At 37.8% G+C, this 15,385-nt stretch overlaps 1 protein-coding gene across 8 annotated transcripts in view; it reads left to right on the top strand.

The window, feature by feature from the left end:
* CDKAL1 (CDK5 regulatory subunit associated protein 1 like 1) overlaps positions 1 to 15,385 on the top strand; it is a 715,645-nt gene that overhangs the window by 390,627 nt on the left and 309,633 nt on the right. For all 8 annotated transcript variants that reach the window (XM_045497247.1, XM_045497246.1, XM_045497240.1 and 5 more), the window contains one exon: positions 14,671 to 14,837. In XM_045497247.1, the coding sequence (XP_045353203.1) occupies positions 14,671 to 14,837 (167 nt within the window). The remainder of the gene's footprint in view (positions 1 to 14,670; positions 14,838 to 15,385) is intronic.

Below are 15,385 nucleotides of genomic sequence, written 5' to 3'. Positions count from 1 at the left end.
TTCGGCTCAGGTCGTGATCTTGTGGTCCGTGAGTTTGAGCCCCACATCTGGCTCTGTGCTGACAGCTTGGAGCCTGGATCCTGTTTCAGGTTCTTTGTCTCCCTCTCTCTCTGCCCCTCCCCCACTCGTGCTCTGTCTCTCTCTGCCTTTCAAAAGTGAATAAATGTTAAAAAATTTTTTTTTAATAAAAAAACAAAAAAGCATTCTGACATTAGCTACTTTAAATGAAGAAGCTTTACTCAGTGCTGAGGGAAGTAGACTCTTGATTTGGATTTGACAAAGACTGGCTTGGGCTTGACCTACTTAAACTTTACCTGAGGAGTCTGCAGTAAAGTTAGTAAGCTAAGGTTTCACATATGCAATCTCTTCCCCTGGTAACCAATACCCTGCTTCGATGTTCCTCCTTATTAACTCTTACTTTGAAATACAGACTCACAGTAATGTTGCAAAAGTAGTACTTCATCCTCCTTGCCCAAATGTTAATATCTTACATGAACCTCCTACAATGATCAATACCAGAAAACTAACACTGATATAGTACTACTCTGTAATCTGCAGACACTATTCAAATGTTACCCATTGTCCCACTAAAATCCCTTTTCTGGTCTAGCATCCAGCCAACTGACATATGGTTATCATGTCTCCCCAGTCTCTTAAACTCCAATCTGGAACATTTCCTTGTCCTTCTTCATCTTTCAGAACATTTTTGAAGGTTATGTGCCGGCCATTTATCTTACAGAACCTCTCTCAATGTGCGTTTGTGTGATGCTTTTGCGTGATTAAATTCAGATTATGTATTTTTGGCAAGAATACCTCTGAAGTGATGTTGGGCAGTTTTCAGGTCCTTGAGGTACATGATGTTGAGATGTCTCATTACAGATGGTTTTACTTTTTATCACTCAGTTAAGATTGTGTCTGCCAAGTTTCTCCCCTGTGAAGTTATTATTTTTCTCAGTAAGCATCTAACGGGGATAAACTTCCAGACTACGCAATTACCTTTTTTCTCTTCCGTTCTTACCTACCATCTTGAACATGCATTGATGATTCTTACCTCCAACAGTTATTACCGTGGTGTTCGCCAAAAGGTGATTTTTCTATCTTTCCTCCTACGTTTAGTAATTGCAATTATATTATCAGGAAGATGTCTGCTGTTTCATTTATTTATTTATGTAAGTATGGGCTCATGGATATTTATTTTATTCTTTGCTTCAAATTCCTTTACTATCATTATTTATATCATTGCTCAAATTGTACCACATTGGCCATTGGGCAGTGTCTCAGACACCATTCTGCTGCAGGAGGTATGTCAGTGAACAAAACAGATGAAAATCTCAGTTTTATTTAGCTTTCATCCCAGTTGGAGGGGAGGTGGAGAGACAGTATAGAATAAGCATTAATTAGAAATAACTTATATAGTAAGTTAGAAAGAGATACTTCTCTCCGTTTTTGATTTTGCCTGTTCCAACCTCCTGCTGCACGCCCTGAGCAATTTTCTCTGGTGGATGCTGGTAGACCTCCTTGAAACAAACTATGAGGAGACCCTCTCTGGGACCTCCCTTTCTTCCATAACCAGCTCAAGTCACGTGAAATAACACGAAAGAATGAGGGAATTTCCGATTATAGGATAAATAATTTTTTCATGAAGGTTTCGTGGAATATTTATTTCAGTGAACTCAGGTTGGAAGTATCCAAATGGTGTTTCCTGGAAGAGATTGCCAGACTTAGTACGGGTAAATTAAAGCATTTAAAAAACATAACCAGTATACTTAAAAGAATGATAATAATCTTGCTGTAATGGGCTGAGTTTGGGCCAGTGTAATTACCACAAGTACTCTTTTCCTTTTAAATCATTTCTCCATAGTTAGAAAATACCACAGTAATATGTGGTTGCAGGAATGGAGGGAAAGGTGGATAGTTTCCTTGTAATGGTTTCATGGAGAACTACCAGGGGATCGTAATGTTAGTTTTTATTAAATTAATGTGAGTCCTTTGGTGATGATATTTCATTTTTTTCTCAGAGAAGAAAAGTTATGTAAATCAGACTTGGAAATTAGGAGCTTTTTAAAAGTTTCCTATTCAACTCATGTGCTGGTTAACAATAGACGAATCACATATCTTACCCATTTTCTTTGTTTCCTCATTTTAAAGTTAGGAGATAAATATTGGTTTACAATTGGAGGCAATTTGTAGATCTTTGAGTGTATAACGCTTGGGAATATTATTTTCAGTAAAAACCACATTATACTAACATATATATTACTACATACCTACTACATATATTTTAGTGGTGAAAGTTAAGGGCTCAAGGAGCTTTGAAGTATAGTTTTAAATAGATTAATGATCTTGGTAAATTTTGAATATTGTGAACTCTATAAAACGTGCAAGTCAATGATGACTTCAACATAACACACAAAATTATTATATAATTGAGATTTCTTTATGGTATTTTTTATTTATGACCTTTACTATTTTTCAGTTTTCATTAAACACAGCAACACAATCAAGTAAGTAAAAACAAGCATAAGTAATGAAGTATAAAATATATAAGGTATAGCATTCTATCTATTAGGTTATTTAACTGAAGAATTTTTAGTTTTTCTTGGTCATTTAGGAGAAAGTATAATATTTTTGAGAAAGTAAAATTTATTAATAAAGTTCATATTCTTTTAGTTCTTCATTGTAGACTCTTCTAATAGTCTATATAACAGTGCTGTCCAATCAAAATATAATGTGTGCCATGTATATAATTTAAAACTTTCTAGTAGCCATGTTGAGAAAAGTAAAGAGATACAGGTTAAATTTATTTCAGAAGACATTTTAAGTAATCCAGTGTATCCAATGCAATCATTTCAACTTATAATCAATATAAAAATTATTCGTATTTACTGTCTTTTTTCATGCTGAGTTTTCAGAATTTGTACACTTACAGCGCATGTCAGTCTGGACTAATTATATCTGAAGTGTTCAAGAGCCATGTATGGCTGTCGGCTATCATATTGGATAGTGCAGGCTTAGACTCTTAGTGCATCTCATATGTTATTTATGCATTGTTTTGGTTTTTTTCAGTCATTTCTTATTTGTAATGCTACTAAAGCCTTCTTTCTTTGAGATTTTAGTTGGTACTTGTCATGTTGCCATAATTATAGTCAAAGTTGTATAGGTGTTGTCTTTGAGTCACTGAATTGGCATAAAAAGTATTATGTTCGAGTTCCTTCCTTGGAACTTCCTTGGAAGTTAAGAGATTAATTCTTATCCGTGCTCTCCTACTGGTTATTGTATAACTTTGGGCAAGTCCTCTTAATCTTTCTGATCTTCAGAGTCTTTGTTTGTAAAACGAAGTGGATAAAGTCTTGCATTTTCTAACTAGACAATTGTGATTTTTACAGTTATCTTTTGTGTTTGTTACTCAAATACATTGATTAATTACGCTAATATGCATTGTGTTAGGCATAGTACCCCAAACAAAAAAAGATGTGATGGAATCTGTTTTCAGTGAGTGGCCAGTTGATAGACCATGACAAAGGAGAAAAGTGACCTTAATCTACTCTCCAGTATAGCATAATTAAAGTCTTACATCATTTCTGGGTACAAATTGGAGAGCCCTGAGTTGGAATAATTAGGGCAGGAAAAGGATGAGGTCAAGGGAGCTAGCTGTTGGTTTGCTGTTTTCACCAGTGTCACCAAACAACTATATTTTATCTTTCTTTGAAAAGTGGAATTACTGATGGCAAGAAATTATCACTTTTTTACCCCCTGTGAGGTAGTATTTTTAAATGGCAGTCACATTTTCCCCTTAGGCTAGAGGAGAGTTTTTTAAATAATGAACATTAGCTGTCTAGATTAGCCTCACATAGCAGAATTTAATAAAGGTCATTGCACTTGATTATGCTTATAGAACCACTTAAATTAAGACACACTGACTTCATTGGTTGATTTAGCTTCTTTCAAGTGTTTTACAAAACAGAAAAAGATGGACTTTACTAATATTTATTTAATCTCAGGGACTATTGTTTGTCATTCACATTTTAAATTATAAAACATTTCCAGAATGTATAAAACTTATCACAGTTAGAAACTAACACAGTTAAAAAAAAATTACTAGATGTATCAAATTTTAATATTTTATGTTCAATTCAGATCTTTTTTAAAATAAATAATTGAAGAGAATATTGAAGCCTCCCTCCTTTGTGTATCTTCCCGATAATCCCATCAATAGTTCATTATCATCCCCATCTCTTTCTCTTCCTTCTTTTCCTGTCTTCTTCTGGATTGAGTATTATGATTCCGTTTTCTCTCCACGAATGCCTTGTAAGCTGTACCTCTGATTGATTGCTTGTAAGTTGCTCAAGCGTTCAAATATACACGTTTAACGTACCACAACCAACCTTCAAATTTGGAAATAATTCAGTCATTATTTCAGGGAATTTAATTATGTGCGTGTTATTTGGCTTGGTAGTATTCTGCTCTGTCCATTCTCATCCTCAGCTCTTTCTCTCTTTGCTTCATTTTGAATATTTCATGTCACTAGGTCTTCAACTTCATCTTTAGAAGTTTCAGTAGGGTGTTTCTCTAATATCTTCAGCTTATTTTCTCATATTCACAATTTATGAGCACATGGACCACATTTACAATAGCTGTTTTAATGTCCTTGTCTGCAGATTTCATCATCTCTGTCTTTTATGACTCTGTTCCTATTGATTGTTGTTTCTCCTGGTTATAAACATAGTATTTTCCTTCCTGTCTGCATGCCTGATGGTTTTTGTTTGGATGGTAGGCGTTTTGAATTTCATGTTGTTGAACACTGGGTTTTATTGTTTTCCTTTAAAGAGTTTGGACTTGTTCTTTCATAGAGTTAAGTTATTTGAAATTACTTTGATCTTTTGAGGCTTTCTTTTCAGGTCTGCTGGTTTAGGTCTAGAGCAGCTTCTGGTTTAATGCAAATTTTTTCAACCATGAAAGCAAATAGCCTCCTAAGGACTCTGTCCAATCACTCATGTGTTCTAAAATCCTCCTTGGCTTCTAGGAACACAAATCATTCTTGGTCCTACATGACTTCTAGGACTTGTTTGGCTTACAGCTTTCTTGGGGTTTAGTTTCCTCTCCTGCATACCCAGGTAGTACTCAGCCAGAAGCTTGAGGGGAGCTCTCTGCTGATCTTTGGAGCTCCATCCATGTCTGTGCAACTCTCTCCTCCATAATATTTAACCTGTACTATAGTTTTCTGAGCTTCAAGCTCTCTCTTCTGCACTCAGCAAGATCACTGGGCTCTTTTCACTTTCCCCCTTTCTGCGCTGTGGCCTAGAAAATGCCTCCAGGAAGCAAGATGGGTAATCACAGGACTCACCTTGTTTGCTTCTCTCAAAAATTGCAGTCATGAACTGCCTGTAATTACTTGTCTGATGATTGTTGTTCCATACATTTGGTCAGGTTTTCTGGTTCTTTATAGCACTGAGGCAGTTCCTTTAACAGTTAACCCTTCATGTGTAGACATGGAAGGCTTCACTGTATTTTCTTTTTAAAAATTAAAAAAATATATATATTTATTTACTTTTGAGAGAAAGAGCATGAGTGGGGGAAGGGCAGAGAGAGAGAAGGAGACACAGAATCAGAAGCAGACTCCTGGCTCGGAGCTGTCAGCACAGAGCCCAATGCGGGGCTCTAACTCACTAACCATGAGATCATGACCTGAGCCGAAGTTGGTCGCTTAACCAAGAGAGCCACCCAGGCGCCCCTGTATTTCCTTTTCGTTAAAATTTTGTGTTGTTGTCAGTACGACCAGGTCCACGGTTTATACTGGATATTATACATTCCTCCACTGAAACACCTATTGGTAGATATAATTTTGATTACCATAGCTTGGTCAACTTATAGAGGTGGTTATTGGTATACATGTTATTTTATTGTAATAAATATTAAAATCATGCTTTATTAATAGCACCTACAAGTGTTTATAGTGCTTTCTTTTTCGAAATTTTAAATTGAAGAGGTAGCTGATCATTACGTCTTTGCTATATGGGGTATGTATCAGCTCTTCCTACTCTGATTATTCTTTTCTCCTTAAGGCACAACTACCAGCTTCTCCACAAAACTTTCAAACTTTTAAATACTTTTCTGTCATAGAATTGCCCCTTACTCTTTCATGACGTAGAAATGGTGCTCACCACCCCACCTCCCCACCCACCCTTTTTTACTTTCTCTTCACCAGAAAAAAAAAAAAAATACCTGACCTCGATGACATCAGACCTGGAAAGGGCACACTTAAAACACTTACCAGAATATTTTAACTAACCCAGTTGCCACTTATAGTAGCTGAAAAGAGCCAAACTGATCTGAATTATGGTATTTATCATTATAGTTACTTGGTGTGTGGTTAGTAGATTCTTGAGGGTGAGCCTATTTTTTTCTTTAATTAAGGAGAAATGAATTCTTCCTTTCCTTTTCCTGCCTCGTAAGAGAGGATTTTAACTTACTTATTCTTGTTTGTCCTTCCTTCTGAAATTGTAGCAATGATTCAAACTCTGAAGACTGTCTGAGTTTGTGGCACATGTTGGTTTGTTGGACATTAGTGTAAGTGATGCAGAATGAGGGCTCCTTCGTGATACTTCAACTCTGTTGAAGGGAGAAGAAACAGGAGAAGAGATAGGATACTGACACCACTTCCTTTCCATCCAGGTGCTACCAACTAAAAAGAAAAAGTGTGTGTGTTATGGTCTCAGATTCCTTTTACTTGTTTCTTTTTAAATTTGTGAGTCTGATTTCATGCATTTTGGTCAATTGTAATTCTCCCTCCAAAAAAAAAAAAAAAAAAAAGTGAAAGAAAGGAATTTCTTTTAGACAGACTGGACATTGACATTATCTGTTATTCCTCTTCTTATTTCTTCTTATATACCAAATATAGTGATTTGAGAATTCTGAAATGGCACTGAATATTCATGCGCTTAAACATGAGAATATCTTAAAACACAGAGTTATTGAGAGCTCTCACTAGCAAGTATAATATACATATTGCATATTCATTGCGTATGACAGTGAATAGGTTATCAACATGTAATTTTTGCCTCCTTAGCTCTGCTCTGTGAGCCTGAGCCTCTTGCAAGAACTTATGTCACCACTGGCTCCCATCTTATAATTTTTTTCACCACGAACACCTCACTATGCCACCATGTCACCCCAACCACAATGACCTCTTTGTGGTTCATTGGGAACTATAAACATGCCGAGGCTGGATCTTATATTCTCTCTGCTTCAAATACTCTTCCTCCAGAAAGCTGATGCACGTGGCGTACTTAACTACCTTCGTTCATTCAGGTTGCATGTCCTCTCGAGTCTTCCTCAGCTGTTCCTTGTCAAAAATAGTAAGGTCCTGTCCCAACCAGTCTATCATTCATTCTTTATCCTGCTTTCAAACACGTTATAGCACTTACTTGTACTTGACAATGTATTATTTATCTTTTAGTTTGTGGTATCTCACTTGAATATATGTCGTGAGGTCAGAGACCCTGTCTTAAGATCTAGAAGAGTGTCTGGCACATAATACTACTCAACAAATACTTGCTACAAGAATGAATGAATGAATGAGTGAATGGTGTTTTATTTGTATAAGACCTAGATATACACCTGATGCACCTTCAAACTGAATATAAGAATATGCTGGAACATAGAAACCTATATATGCTGTTTAAGTACTTGAAATTATTAATTCATGAGTTGTGTCTTCAAAGTCAAATTTCCCTTATTGTAACTACAGAAATTCAGGTCCTATTTGTAGATTTGGTCCTTCTGAGAAGGACCTTTAGGACCCTAAAACATTAGTCATAAAAATTCTGCCCTTTTACAATTTAAGTTCTGTTTGCCTTTCATTCTGTAATTGAGTTCACTGACCCAAAAAACGCAAAATGCTTTGCTTCTAGTTTCCTTTATGCTCTAAACTATTCTGTAATTTGTTAACTTAGTCTTGGAGTCTAGGTAAATTTCTATCCACCACCCCGATCACCTGATATTAATGTTTTCTGAGAACAAGATATTGTGTTGTAGGCATCTAGTTATTCTTTTTCTCTTCTTCCCACTTCCTTCTGTGTCTGTAATGTTTGTACTGTTGGGAGTTGAGCCTGTTGTGATTTTTTTTTTTTTAGAGGCAATATAATATCTCCCCGCATATCCTGCTAGAATATCAGAGGGCCCATCCATAGACACCGTGGTCTGTATTCCCTCCAGGGGTATTAGAAAAGCCCATATATGGAACAAAACACACTGTGGTATTAACAGGATAAACTTAATCTGCCTCTATGAGGCATATTGCCAGTTTTGGAGCCTGGGGAGTCAGATGCCTTGTTTTCAGAAAGCGTGTCATCCTTTTGTGGTGTTCAGTTTGTTTTTAGCTTTCCATTATTTCCAGATTCTTACAGAAGTATGAAAATAAACAGGGTTCTCTCTGATTGTGACCTTTCAAAAGAAAGAAAACAGGTGTTTTTGTGTAGTGACAACATTATCAATTTGTGTTGACAACTTCTTTTCTGTGTAGCACTGTAATCACAGAGGTCATGATGCTCTGGAAATACTCTGTTAGCTCTTGTTATTAAAGCAATAAAAAAGATAATTTTAAAGTTTGTTTCATGGATAACTGATCTATCTGAACTTACCTATGTGGGAAGTCTCACTTCTAAGTAAAAAAATAGTTTGTATTTACTTGCAGTGCTGTCCAGCTATCATGATAGGATTATAGGGAACTTTTTTTTTTTTAAATGTTTATTTATTTTGAGAGAGAGAAAGAGAGCTCTTGTGCATGTGTGCGTGAGTGGGGGAGGGCGGAAAGAGAGAGTTAGCGAGATTCCCAAGCAGGCTCTGCATGGTCAGTGCAGAGCCAGACACGGGGCTCCATCCCATGAACCGCGAGATCACGACCTGAGCCTAAATCAAGAGTCGGAAGCTTAACCCAGTGAGCCATCCAGGCACCCTGATAATAGGGCTCTTTAATCAAGACTACTAATCTTATGTGAAGTTAAGAGACCGTGCAACGAACTTCACCACATTCAAGCTGCATTTCTGTATTGTCCAAAGAAAATTTAATCTGGCATTTCCTTAATGCTTGATACAGAACCTACTATACTCCTTTGCATGCAGTCTATGTGTGTATATACGTGAATATTCATATATATATATATATATATATATATATATATATATATATATGTTTATGTATGTATATGGAACCAAAATGTATTGAGTGCTTTCTATGTGCCATGCACTCTAGTAGGTTCTAGGCATCTGTGTATTAGTAAGATTTTTGCACCTCTTCCTGGAGATGCCTACATCCTCTCAAGGAAACAAACAAATCAGTCCTTATAATGCATCATGATACAAAATTTTACACCAGATGCTTGGGAGCACAGGAGAGGAGCTTCTAAATTAGTCTGGGTGATCAAGAAAATTTCCCATAAGACTGTATTCATTATGCAAAGAAGACTGGAAGACATTTTAGACAGAGGGAACAGCATGTGCTGAAGCACAGAGGCCTGAGCTGCAGGGCTCGCACAAAGAAATACAGGTGACTCAGTTCTGTTACGGTGGGAGCTGTCCAGCGTTCAGTTGGCCAAGAGCAGTGTGATTGTGTCGTGATTATGAAGGAGAATGTTCTTGGTCTTAGAAGATACCTGGTGACATATTTAGATGTCAAGTGTCACAGTGTCTGCACCTAGTTCTCAGGGAGAAAATGAAAACCATGGGGTTTGTCCATGAGGAGAGCGGGAAGGGTGGGGAGCTCACAAATGTGGCAAAATATTCCTGAGTCTGAGTGAAGGAGGTGCAGGTAGTAGATGGACTACTACTCTTAAAACTTTTCCGTAAATGGAACGTTGTTCACAATAAAAAAGTAGCAGAAAACACCTTCATGTCACTGGTAACTTTTTAAGTTTGCAAAAGTAGTAGACACGGTGATATAGTTGAAGAATTAGGTAATTAATACCTGTTTTTTATGGTGGCCTATTCATTGGATCTTTAATGGTGATACATCATTGTTACATAAAAGATACACATGTTATGGTGTTGTCTTTAATAATCTTGTTTTTCATTCTTATTTATGTATTTTTTTACTGGAAAGGAAACCCAAAGCCCTTGAGCATCGAAGGGACCAAACCAATTATAGTGTCTAATTGGCTATGAAATGAATAGGTTAACCAGGTATGAGGCTGCCTATGTATATTTTTATTTCGAAACATCGCCTTTGAGGACATTTCCATGACCCTTCAAATGCTTAAACAGAGGGTCCTATTTATTTCTGAATTTTCTAAGATTTGCTTTAAGAAGAAAGAACCCATAACAATCTAATTAATATGCCCTGTCACCCTTAAAAGAGAGCATCAGCAGTTAAGAGCAGAGAATTGAGTGCATATGAAATAAATACAACATAATGTATGTTTAATTCATTGTCCACGTTAGCCTTTGAAGATGGAGATGAAGTAGGGGAGGAATTGAAAGGAGGGAAAAGGCCAAGCTCTTAATGTAGGGAACGGGACAGAAGGGGAGAGAGCACGCGTTTCTGAGGAAGGAACACGGAGCAGACTTTGAGGTGACTTGTTTTTGTTTTTTTATTTAACTTTCGCCCCTGTTAATCACTGTTTACAGTTTTCCTGTTTCTGTCGTCCTTACTTTTGGAGACTCTCCTCCCAGTGGAATAAATGAGATTTATTTGTGTGGTAGAGATTTTCGCCGCCCATAAAACAGGAGCCACTGGAGAACAAAAATCACTTCTCCGATCAGATGAAGTCAGTCTTCACCCCTATTTTCATTTCTTACAATGGAGCTTATACACTGGACCAGTTATAATGAGTCATAATGTTTTGAAATTGAGTTTTGGCAAAGTTTGATTTTTCAAAAAGGGTTTTCTTTGTTGTGAGACTCTTTTATTGAGCATATTATCTTTCTTTTATTGTTAACCTTTTATGTCTTCTCCATTTTCGGTCCTCTGCCACCTCAGATTACTGTGGAGCAGAGATCAAAATCCAGCTGTGGTGGTGGCTCTCCATTCGAGGGGGGAGAAACAACAACAATCCTGTGTGTTTCAACTATAGACTCATCAGGAATTACTTGGGTAGAATGATAATGGATTCTAATAACTGGACTTTTTAAAGGATTTTCCCTGGTGAGACGCATTTCATTTCTTCCTAGTATTTGCTCTTTTTTCCCCACAAGTAACAACCACAAAAGGATGGTGAAGAACCTAATGTTCATTAGAAAAGGCAGAAGGAATAATTTAAGGAAAACAAACAAAAATCAAGATAGATGAACAGTTTTAGGAAAAAGTAAAATTTCTCCTCGATGCTTATAAAAAGCTAATTTCTGTCTCCCACTTTTCCACCTACCACTTTCTTTTTTTGTGTGTATTTATTTTTACAGGCCTGGGAGTTTTTACTGGGCCTTTACTTTTCTTATCTCCGTTCTTCCTGCTTGCGTCTCTTTTTTATTTTCACATGTTTGTTTTTCTGACATGTATTCATCAAAGTCCCTGCTACAGTGCAGACTGGGCCTATCTCATTGGGGCTGACATCATCCTCACTTGGAGCCAGCCCAGTATGCCTCTCATTCTGGTTTCTGAGGCTGTGTTCTTTGGCGCCCCACCCCCTCTGCCTCCACCCCCACCGATAGGCACGTATGTGAAGTTCCCAGGGTGTCTGTTCATGTCCCCTTGCCAGCTCCTGGATAATAGCCAGCGTTAGATCACAGAAGTTTGATGATGAACCCTTATCTGCCCTGAGCCTGAATGGATGCTGGGCACATAGTGGGTAAGGGCCTAATAAATGTTTGATAGACCAATAAAGAAATGAACGTGGAAAGGAGTATAGCTCGTAACTGAAGTCCTTACGGAATGAAGCTGTTTAGGCGAGCCCTGCTGTCCATAAGTGTAGCCAATTAAGTGTGCAGACAGAAGCGTGCATGTGTCCCCGTATCCATTAGTGATCGCAGACTGCAGCCTTCATTCTCCCTCGTGAATTCCTGTGCAAGCTGGCCTGGCAGGAACCGCTTGCACAGGGAGCAGTCCACATGACTGCCCAGAGACAAGGATGTCAGGCCGGGGATCCTGCTTCACCTTTAGTGGGAAATGACTTTCTGAATCCTCACGTCTTGAAGGATCAGAACTCATTAGAATTCTTGAAATGCAACCTTGTGAAATCGGACTTTCTCACTTCGATTAAGAGCAGAATCATCTTTGACAAATGTCTGGATCGAACTGGCAAGGCCCAGCCCTCCCAAAGTCCAGGCATCTCCCGTTTTGCACATGTTCTCTCATTGTGTGCTGAACCAGGTTGCTATTACAGAGAGCATTTTAGCAGCCTTGATCTTGGAGACATCAAGACCATTATTCCTGTTGTTGCTGATTTAGTGTTACAGCTGCTTCCTCTTTATGTGATTTAATTTGAAGTTTCAGCCCACCAGGGGGCTATTGGTCCCCACCTATGCGGCTTTAAGAGCTGGCTGCTGTTTTCTGCATGGATGTTATTTCCATTCCTATTCATAGTGATTTTCCCCCTTCTATATTCGTCTAGCAACAGCAAGGCACTGTTCCAGGAACTCGCTCTCTCTACATAAGGCGTAACACGGAGCCATTTGGATGGAAAAATTATAAATTAAAATTATTCTGTTCATTTTAAAATATTCATATTGTGTTGCTCAAGTGCCAGTAACTGGAAAATCATGGATAATGTCCTGTTTTTATAACCTCTTTCAGAGTGTTTTAAAATCCGTTTATGTTGTTACTTAGCCATGTCTTTCCCTGGAGTGGATTTTGTGATAAGATTAAAAACAAACAAGCAAAAAAAAAAAAAAAAGGTTGTAGGAGTCCAGTGGCTGATGGCATATGTGATATTAAAATAAAGATGATTCCACTAATTGCAACCCCTTATTCTTTTAAAAATAAAAGGGAAAATTGACTCCCATGTGCAGAGAATATTTATACAACTGTCAGACTACACAAAGGTAGCCTGTGAACACGGCAGACTGTTTCTTTTGAAGAGAAAACCTTTTATTAAATGATTAAAACTAAGCAAATGTTTATTGATTTCTGGAACTGCACATTTACATTTAAGTAAAGAAAACCCATATATTCCTAGCACTACTGATTTGCAAATACTGAAAACATCTCCAACTTTTAAAATAGAGTTGGGCTTTTTGGTTTTTGGTGGGTTTTTTTTGTTTTTTGTTTTTTGTTTTTGATACCTCCTGTTCTCTATGCTAAGTTATTGATTCTTTAATTTCAGGAAAGTAAAATTTTATTTCTTTTCTTGTATTTTCTGTGTTGTGTGGGTGTGAATGAGGATGTGCCTGTCTAAGAAAGATAGACAAATAGAGAAAAGTGAACATGTTTTTATATGGTTTGGCTAGCGTTTTGTTTTGTTTTGTTTTTTTTACAAAGTAAATCTATCTCTTACCGTAAGGAAAGAATAGTTATTGGAGATCTCAACTTCATGTCTATCTGTCCATTTCTGTGGAACACATTAAAGAGAGGGAAGATCTTTACTCTTTCCTGTAAGTTTGTAAGTTCACATTTACCTAAAAGCCGTGTGTCTTATTTTTTGTTGCTCTTGGCTCGGAGTATTTAAATGTATTTTTGAAATTCTTCTCTTCCATCAGCTAGAGACAATATAAGTGATAATTTGAAGGCTCTTTCTAGACATTTATATTTTCGGGTCAGGCTGTAGTATTTCTGGGCCTTGTGTATGTGCTGAGGTATGTTCTGAAGCAACAAATCACTTTAGCATGAGCAAATTTCACAGGGCTGTTTGACTGTTGGTCTTAGCTTTGTGAGAATCACTTGGCCTTTTAAAATAGGCTAATCCTTTAATCGAATATGCTTTCAGAAAGGTTCTGAAAACCTGGGTGGCTCCTGCTAACTCTGTTTTATTCATTTTAAATAATACTAGGTTATCCAGATGTATTTCTTTTTGATTTTTGGGAGGATGTTATTGCAGGCCATAATATTTGAAGTCGGGATTCTTTATAGTAACGATGACAACAAAACATATATACATTGTCCACATTCTCCTCAAGTCTGATTGATGGAAAATAGGATGCCAGCTGTCAGTAAACAGGTTTTTCGACCCAAATACTTAGTTTATACAGCAACCAACTTCTTTGAACGCAGCAATGCAGTGCACTCTATTCTTAATTGAATAAAGAAAACAAATCAGAATAGTTACTGCAGGAGAAATGGGTTATCTCATAATTAATAATTTGTGAGTTAAACCTGAACCACCCTTGACGTTTTTCTTTGGGCTGGTCACAGACTGATTAGTGAGTTCAGTCCTGCTAGTGCCCATTCTGTAGAGTGACTGTTTCAGTTCCAAGGCTTACGGTGCTCCATAAAATAGGTGTCCATTGTGATGGGATTGTAGCTCTCGTCCTGATCAAAGTGCTTTGGAGGAAGCGCGGTTGAACTGATTGGCTGTGAATGTTAATCACTCCATAGGACGCACTGATAATTTACAGCCTTGTTGTAACTCTCTGGTGTTCAGAAAATGAACTTAATAACCCAGTGCCACCACGGGGTAAGCTGCTTTTTCTCTGCAGTTGAATACCCAGACTGCCTGCATAATGGTGTTGAGTAATACTGCATTAAAAAGAGTGAGCAGCTGTATGATGAAGGAAACAGATTTGTTAATTATCTCCTTTGATTCACAGAGGGCGTCTGTGAGATATGGTTGACCAGTGAAGACACGGGGGCTTATGGCAGAGACATTGGCACCAATCTCCCCACACTGCTGTGGAAACTGGTCGAAGTGATCCCTCGGGGAGCAATGCTGAGGCTTGGCATGACGAATCCCCCCTATATTTTAGAGCATCTGGAGGTAAGGAGAAGCACCCCGTTTCCATGCTGACACAGACACGAACCAGTCCAGACGATGTGGCGGCATCAGCATCATCACATGGGTTACATTGAAAACCTCTTGCACGTTTTTTGTTTGTTTGTTTGTTTGAACAAACAGTCCATTACTAAGAATGAGTTGAGAATTTCAAGTCCTCTTCTTTGTCAGTCTGCACACCCCGTTTTTGCTCGGCTTCTCCAGCACTTGCCATCTTGTCAAAGTTCTTTGTTTCTTCTTTGCAGCTCTTCAGTCTTCCATCGCATAAATTTGCCTCGGTTCCCCCACTCGGTACCCCGGCCTGGTTCTGGGGTGCTAATACGTTGCATTAATTCCGCAACCTGTCGCAAACACGTTATCCGAGCTGCTGTTAGGCACATCAGGAAGGGGACTGGGCTGGAAGCCTGAGGATGTTTTAAATCTCCTCCCTTTGTCTGGAGATAGTGAAGGGATGGAATAGATACAAAGAGCGACAGAGTTTGGTGTTCTTTCCCTTAATTCTTTTGTGGTCACTGTGGAAAAATAAGGGGTTG

This window comes from Leopardus geoffroyi, chromosome B2 (genome assembly GCF_018350155.1).
Source record: "Leopardus geoffroyi isolate Oge1 chromosome B2, O.geoffroyi_Oge1_pat1.0, whole genome shotgun sequence".
Taxonomy (NCBI): Eukaryota; Metazoa; Chordata; class Mammalia; order Carnivora; family Felidae; genus Leopardus; species Leopardus geoffroyi.
Note: the sequence above shows the minus strand (reverse complement) of the source record. Positions and strands in the feature narration are given on the sequence as shown.